This window comes from Atta colombica, unplaced genomic scaffold (assembly GCF_001594045.1).
Source record: "Atta colombica isolate Treedump-2 unplaced genomic scaffold, Acol1.0 scaffold175, whole genome shotgun sequence".
Lineage (NCBI taxonomy): Eukaryota > Metazoa > Arthropoda > Insecta > Hymenoptera > Formicidae > Atta > Atta colombica.
This window is the reverse complement of record NW_017259266.1, coordinates 261,400-276,403: the sequence shown is the minus strand read 5'-3', so window position 1 is coordinate 276,403 and position 15,004 is coordinate 261,400. Positions and strand designations below refer to the sequence as shown.

General features: G+C 29.3%; 1 protein-coding gene across 4 annotated transcripts in view; it reads left to right on the top strand.

Moving 5' to 3' along the window:
- LOC108686340 (cystinosin homolog) overlaps window positions 1-12,310 on the top strand; it is a 32,143-nt gene extending 19,833 nt beyond the window's left edge. Inside the window, exons 4-11 of one of the 4 annotated variants that reach the window (XM_018191602.1) lie at window positions 1,354-1,405; window positions 1,879-1,975; window positions 2,921-3,115; window positions 3,905-4,145; window positions 4,304-4,423; window positions 4,911-5,199; window positions 5,294-5,396; window positions 9,536-10,174. In XM_018191602.1, coding sequence (XP_018047091.1) covers window positions 1,366-1,405; window positions 1,879-1,975; window positions 2,921-3,115; window positions 3,905-4,145; window positions 4,304-4,423; window positions 4,911-5,199; window positions 5,294-5,396; window positions 9,536-9,605 — 1,155 coding nt within the window. In that variant the 5' untranslated portion in view covers window positions 1,354-1,365 and the 3' untranslated portion in view covers window positions 9,606-10,174. Of the gene's footprint in view, window positions 1-742; window positions 1,406-1,878; window positions 1,976-2,920; window positions 3,116-3,904; window positions 4,146-4,303; window positions 4,424-4,910; window positions 5,200-5,293; window positions 5,397-5,890; window positions 5,951-9,535; window positions 10,175-11,609 lie in introns of those variants that run through there. The other 3 variants (XM_018191604.1, XM_018191603.1, XM_018191605.1) reach the window with 3 other exon arrangements.
- The last annotated feature ends 2,694 nt before the right edge of the window (window positions 12,311-15,004 follow it).

Here is a 15,004-nt window from a genome sequence, read left to right as displayed (position 1 = left end):
AGAGCCTATAGAATTTCTATTGTTTTATTAATTATTTATAAGGATTTGCATGATTGCACAACGTCTGATAGTTACGCAAAACTAACTTACTTTTAATATTTTATATAAATTGCGACTCATTTTTCTAGAAAGCTAAGAACGATGAGAAATTATAATCAATTGCAAAAAAGTTGGACATTATATTATCCTACGAATATAAGTTTGTATTTTTTTGAATATATATTCTCATTATTTAGGCCCAATACACCAATGTTACTTTGATTTTAAGGAAGGCTTAAAATTTTGTCTCTGTCTCTTTTTCGGCTTTAAAATGAGTTTTAAATCTCGCTTAAATCGCTGGTGCAATCGGGCCTTAGTTCTTTCAATAATTCCTTTTTGTTAAATTAAAAAAAATAATATTTTGCTACGTTAAATTTCTATACTAAATAGTAGTTTCTATACTAAATAGTAAATATACAAATATTTACTTTATTTGCATTTAGATTAAACAATTATATTTTTAAGCAATAGCTTTATTTCTTTTAATTTTTTAAACCTATAATTACATAATTATATGTACATACATACATATATATATATATTTTGCTTCTGTCTTTTTACGACCATTCTCTCCATTATTTCTCACAAAAACACATTATGGATAAATATGTGTGCGTCTTTTCTCAATGTGGATTCATTAAACCCAAATGATTGCGTATCATCCCTGCGAGAGTGCAAATCTTGCCGCCAAATGTCACTCCAGCAGCTCCAGCTGACAAGTGGCAGTTGAGGCGCGGCGGTGCATCGTGAGTCACATGCTCATTGTTGATGTCGCGTTCCGTTACTCCTTATCGCTTTTTTAACAATTTTTAACTGCGAGAATTTATCGAGATTGTGATGGTGCAAAACGTCGCGTTCGCGTTCATTGCCATCGTTCTGGTACTCTTATAATGGAGAACAATTGTGAAATAATATCTACGATAACGAACGGCACTCGTCATCGACGTCGTCGTTATCGTTCGACGCTCTGATAGCCACAAAAATTTGAGATATCTACGAAGATCCAAGACGATCTACCAATCATCGAGATCGTCGACAAGTGGCACTTGTAACGAAATGCCACAGCGCGTAAAATGTTATCATAAAGCACGAATTGTCGTGATGACCTCGAACATTTTGAGGTTAAACCCGCCGTTCTTCACATACTTGCCACGTTCGTGCCATCGGCGGGAGCCCTAACTCCTTGGAACCAGCCGCGCTGGACGCAAAAGAGCGCGATAATAATGGCGTTCTTGCAACGATAACTGTATTAATTGCTACCTCATTGGAGGAGCGATAATATCAACCTAAACGTGGTACGTTATCTTGTTTCAGTTATTGTGCAACATGGCTTTGTGGCGATACTCGTGGGTCTTGTTACTACCAGGTGAGATCAAGAAAGAAGCATAGAGAAGTATATACAATCCGCTAAAGACAAAGAAAGTAATAGTAACATTACATCATAATATTATAATCTTTCATTAATATAAATATGTAGAATCATATAATTTATAGTTTTATAGTTTTCCATTCATCAATATAAATATTTAACATTACATGACAATACTATAATTTTCCACTCATCAATATATATATATGAATATAACATACATAACAATTACACAGTCATGTAATTATTATGTACAACATATGTTATATTCATATATTAAAATTCATTGCCAGTGCTGAAAAATCTATATTTGCACTTCAGATTTTCAGCATTGATAGTAAATTTTGGAATATGGTTCATATAGTTAAATAGGAAATTATAATAATTTATGTAATGTTATTATTAGTTTGTGTTTAGTAGGAATGTTCTCATTTTCATTACTATAGATTACATGTCGTTCATATTTACAGTTTTGACATGTGTTCAGGGAGATCATGTCCTTAGGGCATCAACACAGGATTTAAAAATACAACTCAATCAGCAGAGCTCATTCAACTTATCACTAACGTGAGTAGCTTGTTATGCATCACTAACATGAGCTATTACATTGAATTGCACTGTGGATATCGTCCAATATTTATACATTTTATTGGCTATTGAAAGTTGTAATATGAGCTGTTATATTGCTTTTAGGGACATGTATATGTTGACAGTGCTGATATAGGATACTTTCTAGCAAGAGATACAAATGACACATGTGTCTCATGAATTATTTCATCTTTGTTTAATATTATCAAACAACAAGGATATAACAATTCATTCTATTAACAATTCATTCTATTCTAATTTAGCCACAATAAAAAGCACAAATGATAGCAACAGGGAATTACACACAGACAATAGATTTTAACCTACAGAAAATGCTCTATTGATACAATTTCTGATAGGTTGAAATCCATACACAGCACAGAATCTTGCAGCAATATTGCTGTAATATTTAGTGTAGTGTTGCTATAATATTGCTGGAATGACCTGTGCTATATGAGAATTTATTGTCTTGTTTCTATTGTCTGTGTTTTTCATTGGTTTGAGAGCTTATACTTCTCTTGCTGGAAAATCCATAGTTATTACTTATGTCTGTGAGATAAATTAAGTACATTAGTAGAAACCTTTGTTGTATATATGCATGATAAAAAATTCTTTAAAACTAATATATTTGTGTTCACCTTCACCCACATTAAGCTTGTATTAATTAATCTAAGCATGTCATGGCGACAGAATTCGTTTTGTCCTTCTTTATACTCTAAAACTGATAACAACAGACATCTAATGACGTTAAAATGTAATATTGTTTTCGGACTTTATCATTCAATTACAGAATGATAAATCAATGATAGCTTGAATGATAGGCTTATGTCAATAAATGTGTTTCAGAATTGTATGCGTATATATTAAACAACCATGCGTATATACTAAAAAGAGATTTTTTACTAGCCACATCTTACTTTACAGGGAACCGTTAGAATCTGATAGCAGACCTGCAGTCGTTACGATAGATGTACAGCATCCTGATCTGCTATCTACAAACCCATCAAACTTTTCTATTATACCGGGAGACTCAAAAATAGACTGGATTATTTATGTTAAAGGCCTGAGCGCAGGTCATTTGATTGTTAGCGCTAATGTAACCCCTAGTAATATCACGGAGTAAGTATAGGAATGTTTTATAGAAATTTTTCGAGTTCTTTTTTTTACATTTTGATTTAACGTTCCAATCGGCTGTTAATATTTTAAATAATATTTTAAATAACATTTGATTACGAACGTATATTTACCATTTGATATAAACATTCATAATCAAGTATTGTGAAATAATAAACAGCGAAATACAGAAACCTATGGCACTGCTTTCGTTCCCTTCTTATCTTCGATTAATTTTGAAAAGATCAGTGTAAAATTCACGTTCCATTGCACTAAGACTGCTAAGATTGCCCAGATAGCCTCTTGACCTAAACTTGTCAAGCTGTAACTTAAAGTTTCATTAGTCTGTCTCCAGATGTTGAACAGATTATTTCCTTCAATTGCAGTGTCTAATAATTACCGTGTCTAAATAATTTTATATATAACTTTTTTTATAATTTATTTATAAATAATTTTAATATTTTTGTAATACTGATAAGAAAGTTATTAAATATATATCAGTGATGAAATTTTGCTACCGGAATCAATGCTACTATATTTATTATTTAAACTTATTAATACTGTTTAAAATCAGTTTTCAGAAAGTTGTATGAAATAAATTTACCTCGAAATTTGCAATTATTATCAAAACTGTTGAAAAATGTCTATGTATAAAATTATTATTATACCGCGAGATCAGTTACATAATATCGATTTAAAGTGAGCAAATTCTATTTCTGTTTTTATTTAACATATTTTTTAAAATAATATTTTAACAGTGTATATAAAAAAAATAATTTGTATATCTCTTTTTAGTTTCTCCCAAGCATTTGTTAGAATAACAATAGAGAAATCAGATACATTATATCACATCAGTGCTGTGGTTGGATGGATATATTTTTTAGCATGGAGCGTAAGCTTCTATCCACAAATCTATATTAATTATAAACGTAAAAGTGTTGTGGGTCTTAATTTTGATTACGTGTCACTAAATCTTGTCGGTTTTCTTATGTACGCACTGTTCAATTGCGGCCTATACTGGATACCTGAGATTGAGGTAAGACATTGCTTTGTTTCTATATTTTGCAATAAAATAAAAAAGAGAGAGAGAACGCTAACATTGAGATATTTTTATAAATAAATAATTTTTAGTAAGAATGTGAAATAAAAATGCGCGTATTATGACGATCAATTAATTTATTAAAATATTTTCAGAAAGAATATTTCGAACGATATCCAAAAGGCTTGAATCCTGTACAAATCAATGATATATTTTTTTCGTTACATGCAGTATTTGCTAGTATAATAGTTATCGGACAATGTTTTATTCATGAGGTAATTAAATATAAAGACAGCACATATTTAAGAGGATCCTAAAGTCTGAAGTCACCAGAGACCGCTATTTTTCCAACGCAACCCATAATACACGCAACATAATAATCGCACGTTCATGTCAATTTTCGTATAACAAATTCATCGCGATAAAGCGTCTAAGTCTAATTCTAAGAACTTGACGTTATTTATTCGTACAAACTACGTGTTTGTGGATTATTATTTTATAAGTAGATTGCAAAACTCCTGTACCAAGCAAATGTTGTCACTTGACAGCTTGAGACGCTATGTTATACTAAGAAATGGTAAAAAATATATTAATTTCGAAATTTTTAGTCGTTCTTGACATAAACTCGACCTTATAGATACGTATTAACGAGAAAAAAGTATTTGTTATATAAAAATTATATGATTTAATTGGTAATATAGGATCCTCTTAAAGTAGCTACTTGTAAAAATTGAAATTTGATCGTATTTATTTTTACTTCAGACTGGTAATCAAAGAGTATCAACGACTGCACGTATTATCCATGGGATATTTGCGACTTTTATACTAATATCTTTGATATTATCTGCCATGAAGACAATCCAATGGCTAGATTTTCTCTATTACTGTAGCTACGTTAAGCTTAGCGTAACGCTTATTAAATACGTACCGCAAGCATTTTACAATTATAGGAGAAAATCCACTGTCGGCTGGAGCATAGGAAATGTATTTTTAGATTTTACGGGTGGCATTTTATCAATGCTACAGATGATACTCAACGCTTATAACTATGGTAAACATGCAAATATACAATTAAACTTACTTTTGTATAAAGAATGCGTAAACTAATGTTTATAAGATATTAACGTCATAAATTTTTATCTCAGATGATTGGGAGAGTATTTTTGGAGATCCAACCAAATTCGGTCTTGGATTCTTTTCTGTGGCATTTGATGTATTTTTCTTAATTCAGCACTATGTTCTGTACAGGTATGTATACATGCATACTTTAATATTGCTTTTGTGCTTTGCATCCAATCTTTTTTATCAAATAATTTTTTTAGAAAGCCTGAACCTATGCTAATAATAAAATAAAAATAATACTTTGCGAATTAAGCTTTTATATAAAATCTAATGATTATGTATTAAGATTTTTTATGCATGTAGAAAATGGAGATGTTGACTGATCTTTTTTTGTATTGCACTTTTTTATTATCCATTAAGCATTATTAATTGCATGATTTTATTAACTATTAATATAACAGCGGACTTCATATTTCATTATTCGTATTATTCTAATTACATTTAATTGTATAAATATTATGCACAATGAGAGATAGTATGTTAAACATTAATACGAGAATAGAATATCCATTTATGATTGAATTTCTTTAATCGCATATATATGTATGCCATTTCATCTTATTTATTTAGTGAGCTATGTAATTGTAGATATGACGTAGAGCAAGACTTTGATTTTACAGACATAACGATGAGAAGATGATTGACCTGAATGGCAGAATATAGCAACTCTTCGACGAGGACTTAATTTCCCTTCCTTAAAATCTTTTTCTGATTCATATTTTATATAGATTTTATATAGATTTTATATATTCATATAAATCTTTGCACGAATTTTCTCATTTATCATTATTATGTACATAGGATGTAATATTGTAGATAGAATATAAAATTTTAAATGCGTAAAAACGAATATACATCAGCATGCGCGATATCAAAAGATATGCAAATTTTTATATATTTTTTTTTCTTCTCAGTATTGATATTTGAAAATATTTCATAAAGAATGTTTTTAAAAAATTATATAAGTAAAAGGTTTGTATATTGCGCGCATCTGCAATATAAATAATTTTTACTTTTATAATTTTTATTAATAAATTTTATTTTAAGTCGAAAACATATATGAATTAATATCATAGCTGTGACAAAAAATATTTATATTTTTTCTAAACATTATTTTAAATATGATTTTTTATTAAAAATATTTAAATTAAGAAGATAGTAAAAATTATTATTTACTAAAAAATAATTCTAATATTGAATTGAAACAGTATCGAAATAAAAATAAGAAGTGAATGATGCATCTTACGGGAAATTTTGCACAAATAAACGTATTTTTTATAACATTTATCAAATAAATTATATAAAATAAAGAATCGTATTTAATATTTAATTTTAATATTTAATATTTAACATTGAATATAAAATAAAAACACAATATTTAAAAAGAAAATAATATATGGACATTGAAAGATTTTTTTAATGTAGTTAAATTTTTGTTAAAGAATTAGAGAATTATATTAACGTTACAATAAATAATTATTATTGACGTTATGATAATAAAAATAATATTTCATGGAGCCAATATTTATCTCAATATGAAATTTCATTATTTTCACACGGTCCCATTTGTTTCTTACGCATCAAACTAAATCCCCACTCAAGATAATTACAGATGATATTTTATACTAATGTGATATTGACACATTATATTATATCCCCCCATAATATAACGTTATATTTTATTTGGTTGTCGTACGATAAATGTAAAAAAGGTTGATCATTCGCATGAGGCATGTACGCGTTTATTATTATTGTTGTATTATACATTAAAAAGATTTAATTGTTGTAAGTTTTGTAAATTGCACGGTGGTAAAAAAAATGTGATTTTATAGCTATAACTTGGGAGAATAATCGTCCGAATAGATTTGAGTACCAAATACGATTGTGCGTGCCATTTCGTGTCGAATGTGTGAAATTGTATGATTTTATTTTCATTAATCCGGGAATAAACATCTATCTTAGACAGCACATGTTCACAATCGGAACATAAGACATTTTAAAGTTTTTTAAAACTTTTGTGATATAATGTTTATGCTCAGAGAAAGACATAAAGGTTGCAACTATGAAGATAATAACTATACAAATTTTGTATGTAGAATTAATATATATAGTTGAATAAATTAATATACATAAGTGAATATACTATTGAATAAATTATTTTATATATTGCAATAATTATAAAATGGTTTGTTTATTTATATAGAAGACATAGTCGTGGCAATTATAAAAAACGACTTAATGACATTTTTAAGACATTATATTCCGATTGTGTACATGATGCTGCTTGGAATATCTTCATTTTCTCGTTTCGAATGCATATACAACAACATCTAAAAGATTTCCATTTCGGTAAATATAAGCCCCATTATTTTTTTATGTAACATTTATTATCCCCGAGATAAATAAATGAATCGATTGAAAAGTTTCACGACAGGAGTTTAATCGCGAAATTAAGGGAACATTTTGAGGAAACAGAGAGGGATTAAAATTCTTTTCAGATAACGCTATTTCATTTGAATGTGTAATAATCGAGGTAATAACTATTCATGTCGAATAATTATGAATATGTATATGCAGATGAAGATTCTTGTACATATCTTTTAAACGATCTGTAACTATAAAATAAAAATGAAATTGCCAGTGCCCATCCGGAACTCTCTCTTTTTTTACTGCCAGTAGGAATTGGCCATTTTGATTCCCGAATTAATTTAGGGAATAAATATATATATTTTGAAATGACATGAAAATTATAAAAGTGAACAAATTCGCTAGATAATTTATAATTTTATTGGTCATCTAGTGAATTTTGCTTACTTTTGTAATTTTTAAGATTTTTCAACTTTTTTCAATTCGCAAACGCTTAGCACATATCTTTTTATTAAATACTGTCAAAACATGCAGAAATAAAAAGTGAAGTTCCAATGTTTTATTTTTATTTTATTTTGTATTTTATCGTATTAAAAATTGATAAGGACATGCAATTGATTAAAATAAGAGTAAATAATATAATTTAGATAATTTCACAATTTTTAAAATACTTTTTACTTAGCACCTCATTCGTTTTTTTACTTCTTTTTATATTTTTTTAAATTTTCACGGCATACTTGGAGATTTTTGCGGTACACTAGTTAAAAATAGAGATCTTCTAATCTAGCCATGACAAGAGATTTAACATTTTTGATAAAAAATTGACTGATATGATTTATCTCATTCTGCAATGATGCGAGAGAAAAAAAATGTGCTATCTCGCGCTGACTATCGCGATTTGATAAAAAAATGTTAGACCGATCATACATATGCTATTTCATGATCAGACTATAATTGTTTTCTTTTAGGAGATAGTCGACACAAATATCATCTTATCTGTTATTCATTGTATTATTCGATGAAGACCAACACTGATAAATTCATAAAATCCAATTATACCTATATAATTTGAATTATTTGTAAACATTTTTATAATACTGCTCTTATTCAATATATTGTTAATTTAACTAATACAATGAAGTTAAATAATTTAAAGACTAGCAAACGTAAATCAAATTCTGTCCTAGATTCAATTCTGTCCAATTTAATTTTATCCTATTGTTTTTTGAATTCTTACGACCAATTCTAATTGATTGTAATCAAATCGACTACTGCATATCTAAATTGTTTCACTTATTTTCTTCCACCATGATCAAACGTAAAAAAAACTTTTGTCTATAAAGTAAACTATAAAGTAAATAAATCTATCATAGCCAAAAATGCGGTCTTACGTTTTAGAATGCTCGACCATAATTGGCGATATCTTAAAACTTTTACGTGTGATATAATTTATTAATAATTTAGTTTATTATTTATTAAGCACATACGTTAATATAAATGTTGGTTACTTCGAAATTAATTACAGAAATTGATTAATTTTGACACACATGGAAGTTAAAAATAACAATATATTATTCAAGGAATTGGGTTATTATTGCTTCTTTGATATATAACATCGAAGAATGGATATTTGTGTCAATTATGCTTTCTAAAAGAAAAACAATCTTTAATCAAAGAGTCCTTAGTTTAAAAACCCTGAAATCACAATCGACCTCCAGTTCATTAACTTGACTAATTCTACTAATCAGCTTAACACACATTGTTTTAACGACATTTGGAAGATTTATGCTCTTCCCCATCCCTTTTCCCGAGCGTGCTGGGAGATCACGAATCTCCATGATCGCCGCTCGCCATTCTCAATGTGCTTAAAAAAAGTGTCGCAATTCCTTTCCTTGCAGGAATCGCGCGGATTATGCTGAGCTACCCGGCCATTGCCAGGAGGAGTCCGAGGGCGCGTACAGCGCATGAAAATACGAAAAGTCGCTTATCACATCGCAAAATCATCGTCCCCTCAGAACGCTTAAGAGTAATACTCGTCGCAACGCACCCTCCTCTCTTCGTCGTACGGCACACGCACGATATCCCATTTGCGTTTCGCGAGAAGAGGACGTGGATAGCCATCCACGTCCTTCCGCTTCTCGATCAGAATCAAGGTCGAAGAGGATTGACTTACCCCATCAAGTTAAATCTTCCGTCGCCTCTCCCGGCAGTCGTGGCACCTCCTTCACCGTCTTGTGGAGACGCACGATTGCCAAACTCTACCGATCGAGCCTCCTCTCAGGACGAATCGCACGCAAAAAGCACTCACCACCCGTGTGTGTACACCGCACCGAAAGAAACGCATAGACTGCCGGAATTGGTAGCGTCGATTACCGCTCATTTTAAACATATTTCGATAATCGCAATTCGATTGTACAGTAGCGCGCGCAGTCGTCGCCGTTCATTCATCGCGTCTGAACGCCACGTGATCGTCCCGATGATCCAATTGCGCAGAGCTTCAAGTCGTTATGTTAAGTCGCTCATCTCGTCGATAATCTCGGCAGGTAAACTTTGTTTCATCGTCTCCGTGAGGTTTTCTCGTTGTTTTATGAATGTAAACACAATGATTTAATGAGCGTGAGATAGAACTTTAAATGATCAAATAAGTAACGTGTCACTATACTCGATATTGCCAAGCATGGATGACATAACCTATAAAAAATGTCTGTAAATACTAATATCTATTTTATTAATATCAATTTAGATTAATTTTAATCTCAGTTTAATTTACTCTTTATCTCTTTCTAATTCAATTAGTTAATTTTAATCTTTGTTCAACTAATTCTTTATCTCTTTCTAGTTGTAACAATTTAAAAAAAAGATGAAGAGCAAATTGAATCGAGATTAAAGTTAATCTACATTGCATTGATGGAAACTAGTTCTTAGAAATTAAAAAGAAGATAAAAAATAAATTAAACTAAAATTAATTTACATTGATAATAAAAGATATAAAAATAATAGATCAATGTAACTTTACACTCGACAATAGAAATGTAATATAATATATTGTACATAATAGTTACATTGTTAAATGTGAAGTTAATAAATTATAACATTAATGTTGTATTACTTTTAAGTTAGTGTTGATAGAGATGATATTCGTGTAATGTGAAGTATTTAATAGTGAATTCAGTTACTTGTATTAAACTACATTGATGTATATTAAATGCTGCTATAAATTAATAGAAAAAGTAAATGCATATGAAACAGTTTAAATGATTAAAAATCTAATAATGATATTGTTGTATTTTGTCATTTAACAGAATATATAATTTCATTGTCATACATGATATATCATGTATTTTCATTTATCATTTTATTTATTATACCATTGCATTCAGATATTTTACATAAAATAACCTTTAATGTGCATTAATTCGATGTAGTACGAATGATCAAATTCACCATAATAAAATATATTTTTTTAATCATTGTACAAATAAAGAGAAAATTGTCTTTGACAAGACTGTTTTTTGAAATTGTAACTTATAAGAGTTATCTCCAATATTATTTTAAAGTTATTATTTTGTAATCAAATTATACTTGTGAATGATTTAGACGAACTCTCTGAAGCTAACGTCAAAATCTGTAACAGTTATTGATATTAACTTCATAAGATCTATTTAATATATTTATTAAAAGGCATTAGTTAATTTCAAGAAATTAAAATGTATTCGTAAAAAAAAACGAATACTAAGATTATTTTAATAACAGTAATTCAAATTTGCAAATGTAACATAAAGAATATAATTAAATGGGTCCATTAGATTCACTGTCAGCTCTCCATATAAGATTAATAAAATAAAATCAATAAATAAGTTAATCAGAGTTTGATCAGAGTCGCCTTGTCATCATGCAAATATGTAAAATGAATTTTATATTCTGGATAATATTAATAACCTTGTAAGCTACAAAAATATTTCCTTATTTCAGAATGATCACTTCGCTCGCACGAATTGGCAACTCTGTGACTGTCTTGCAGAGAAGTTTTAATTGCTGGACGGCGGCGATAACGAAGAAGCACAGACCAATACACGAACGAACGTATCCTACAACACTCGTTTTTTCTGATGGTAGTAGTATAGAGATCGAGTATCATGAGCCACGGAAGATAATAGTTCTACCGCTGAATCTCGCGGAACTTACAGAGGCAGAACAGAAGCAGAGACTCGAAATGCGTAAGCCGAAAAGTAAAATAGTTATAGTCGAAGAACTTGAGGATAACTTCGATGAAAATAGATATCTCAATTTTAACAAGTGATTACTCAAATCATTTGAAATGTACTATAAATATATTATAAATGTTATTTGTGTGAAAATATGTATTCATTGAAACCTCTGAAGGTTTTATTTTTTGTCTAATGTAATGTTTATAGATAATTCTATATATTCATAGTAGATATTACTGTAAACTTTTGTAATATACTAAAATATATCATAATTTAATAACAAATAAATTTAATTATTTCTGTAATTATTGAACAGTACTGTAAATTGTACTTATGATAAAATATAATATGTTACATATGAATGTTGAACTGATACAAGTGATGTTCCATATAAATACAGATTTCCAATCTTTATAATAATACAATATAACAGCATAAAAAATAAAATTCTACATAACGCGAAAACATAATGGTCATTACTTCTGTGCCTATCCCAATCCATCTTTCTCACTATTGCTTAGATTGAAATTTAATAAAACATATTTTTCATAATATAAAGGGAATTATACGCATGCATGAAATAAACGTAATAATTCCTCGAGTTTTTAAAAACGACCTTGAACTTGTTGTTGCAAAAGAAAGTAGACTATACGCCACGGAAATCGAATCGATTATAGGCTTCATACCGCTTTCGAATAATATTCCTTTCTCATTGAGCAATAATCGTTTGAATAAACTTGTTTCACATCCGCATGAGGGGGCTTTGTAGCCAGGCGAAGTGAAATTCCTCATAACGCTTGACGGATGTGGGCAAATTATAATAAGCTCCTTTTCTCAGGTTAAACGGAATTTTATCGCCTTGATTCGTATGCATTGCATTTTGTTGATATTTTACTGTTTGTCTTACATTACATCAGATACATTTTTACTGACATAAAAATAAATTCAATTATCATTTGTAGCGTTTGTTTTTTATATTATTTGTATCATTTGTATCATTTATATCATTTATATCACGAGCATTCTTCAGGAGACAGGATTTGTTGAGGACTACGACTGATTACAGGTCATTGAACGATAGAATATTTTTTGCGTAAGTAGCACACGTACCTTATCATTTCTATGATATGTTGCGTGACAAAAGAGGGTTCGCTATGACCGACGTCGATGTCGTTTGTTTTAGAACGATTTCCTCTGCGACGACTTTCTCCGATTCTCACCTTCGCGCACCAGCACTTTTCGTCGTCCTCACGCTAACCGTAAATAATTACTTGACGAAACGGCAGATGAACTTTCAACGACGTGCAAGGACTGAAAGTCTTATTGTCGCGATGAAGGCGCGGGCAAGCGAAAGTGATGGATTGGTGCGAATCATTATGATCGATGATTAAAAACAGCTTTGTTCGAGAAAGGCGGATGTGGCAGATTGCAAATTTGTCACAATCTCATCAAATAGTGAATAGTATCTGCACGGAAGTTGTAAAGCTCATTAACAATCGAGCAATTTTTTGTTATTTGCTGTGGCTGACTGTTTTTAATGTACATCAACTTGTAGAAATATCTTGTCTACAATGAAGCGATCACAGAAACATTTGAGTATTGTTTCCCATCTAATTTCTCATATTTCTAGCAATTGGTTTTTTTTTTACAAAAATCTAATACTGACCAACGTAATACTAAAAGACAGTAATTAATTGCTTATTTTAAATATTAAAGTCACTGTTGTTTTGTGCTCTTAGTACTCAAAACAAGTAAGTAATTATTATCTTTCAATATATTGGCTAGTATTTATAGAGTTTTTGTAAGAGTAGTCCAAACTGAAGAAATAAAGTATCCTAACGGAAAAATTTTACGAAAAATACTACATAGACAAGATCTTAGAAATTTTTAATTTTTCATAGATATTCGTAGTGGAACGTAAAGCATTGTTTGTTTGAAAAACCAAGAAATCTTTCGCCTTCAAACGACACTCTACGTTCCATTATAAATATCTACGAAAAACTAAAGACAAATAATATCTTTCTAAGACAAATAATAATATAAGCATAATGTGATGTGGATAACTACGGATTTAATTTTGTTTATTCTTAAGTAATAAAAAATAATAAAAAATAATAAAAAGAAAAAAGCGTGAGTCTGACCAAGTCGGAATTTTTTACTTGTATTTTTAAATGTATTTTTTTTCGTAATATAACAATTAGTAAATCAATTTTTTCATTTTTCATTTAATTTCTATTGTAACTGTTTTAATGATCTTGAAAATTTCTCAACAAGCATTTTCTTTCACGTTACTGCATACATTTTTCGGCATATATTTCAACATATATTTTATAGTTGATTATTGCATAACGCGTTTGGATCGCATTGGATAAATGCATTTATTTTCATCATACCATATGTATTGTTTTGATAAAAATTAAAGAAAGCGTGATCTAACATGTCGATCCGAACATAATTATGGCGAGTACTTTCGGCCACGGTGAAATCATCGTTGCGACAGAAGCGAGAAAATTTGTTGTTAAGCAACTACAGATCGTCGAATATACTGTAACGCGTTCAGCATACGATGGCATCGCCGATATGGTTTTTGATTTGGGATTTTATTACAATAAATGTTACTTGAGACGTTTGAACTAGCATAGCAGCATCAATTATGTCAACTCGCGACGTCGCAGAATGTTAAACAAGTCGTTATCTTTTTTTACTGATAATAATCCGGATAATAATATTTTTAACTAAATATGTTATATAACTACGAAGGAAATATGTTTAATTAAGAATTAACCTTCAACAATAATTTTCATAATAATTTATAATTCAATAGAAAACACTGTGTCTATTTTAATTTAATTATCGTCGCCAATTTCTCCGTTAATTATTTTCATTAATTTCGAAATATTATAATTTTTATGTGTTTGGCGATGATATTATGCTGCATCACATTTAATAAACGTTCCTTCTTTTAAGATCTTCTTTTGTATTCAAAACAGTAACAGTAAAATATAATATAATAAAAACAAAGATTTATACAATCATTATATGAAATTGATACAAATTTATTATAACAGAATTTTGAAGATTTTTATTTGACATTTTATAAAAAAAATTAAAATCGTCATATTTTTATAATTTATTAAATAAATTTTATATATGTATATA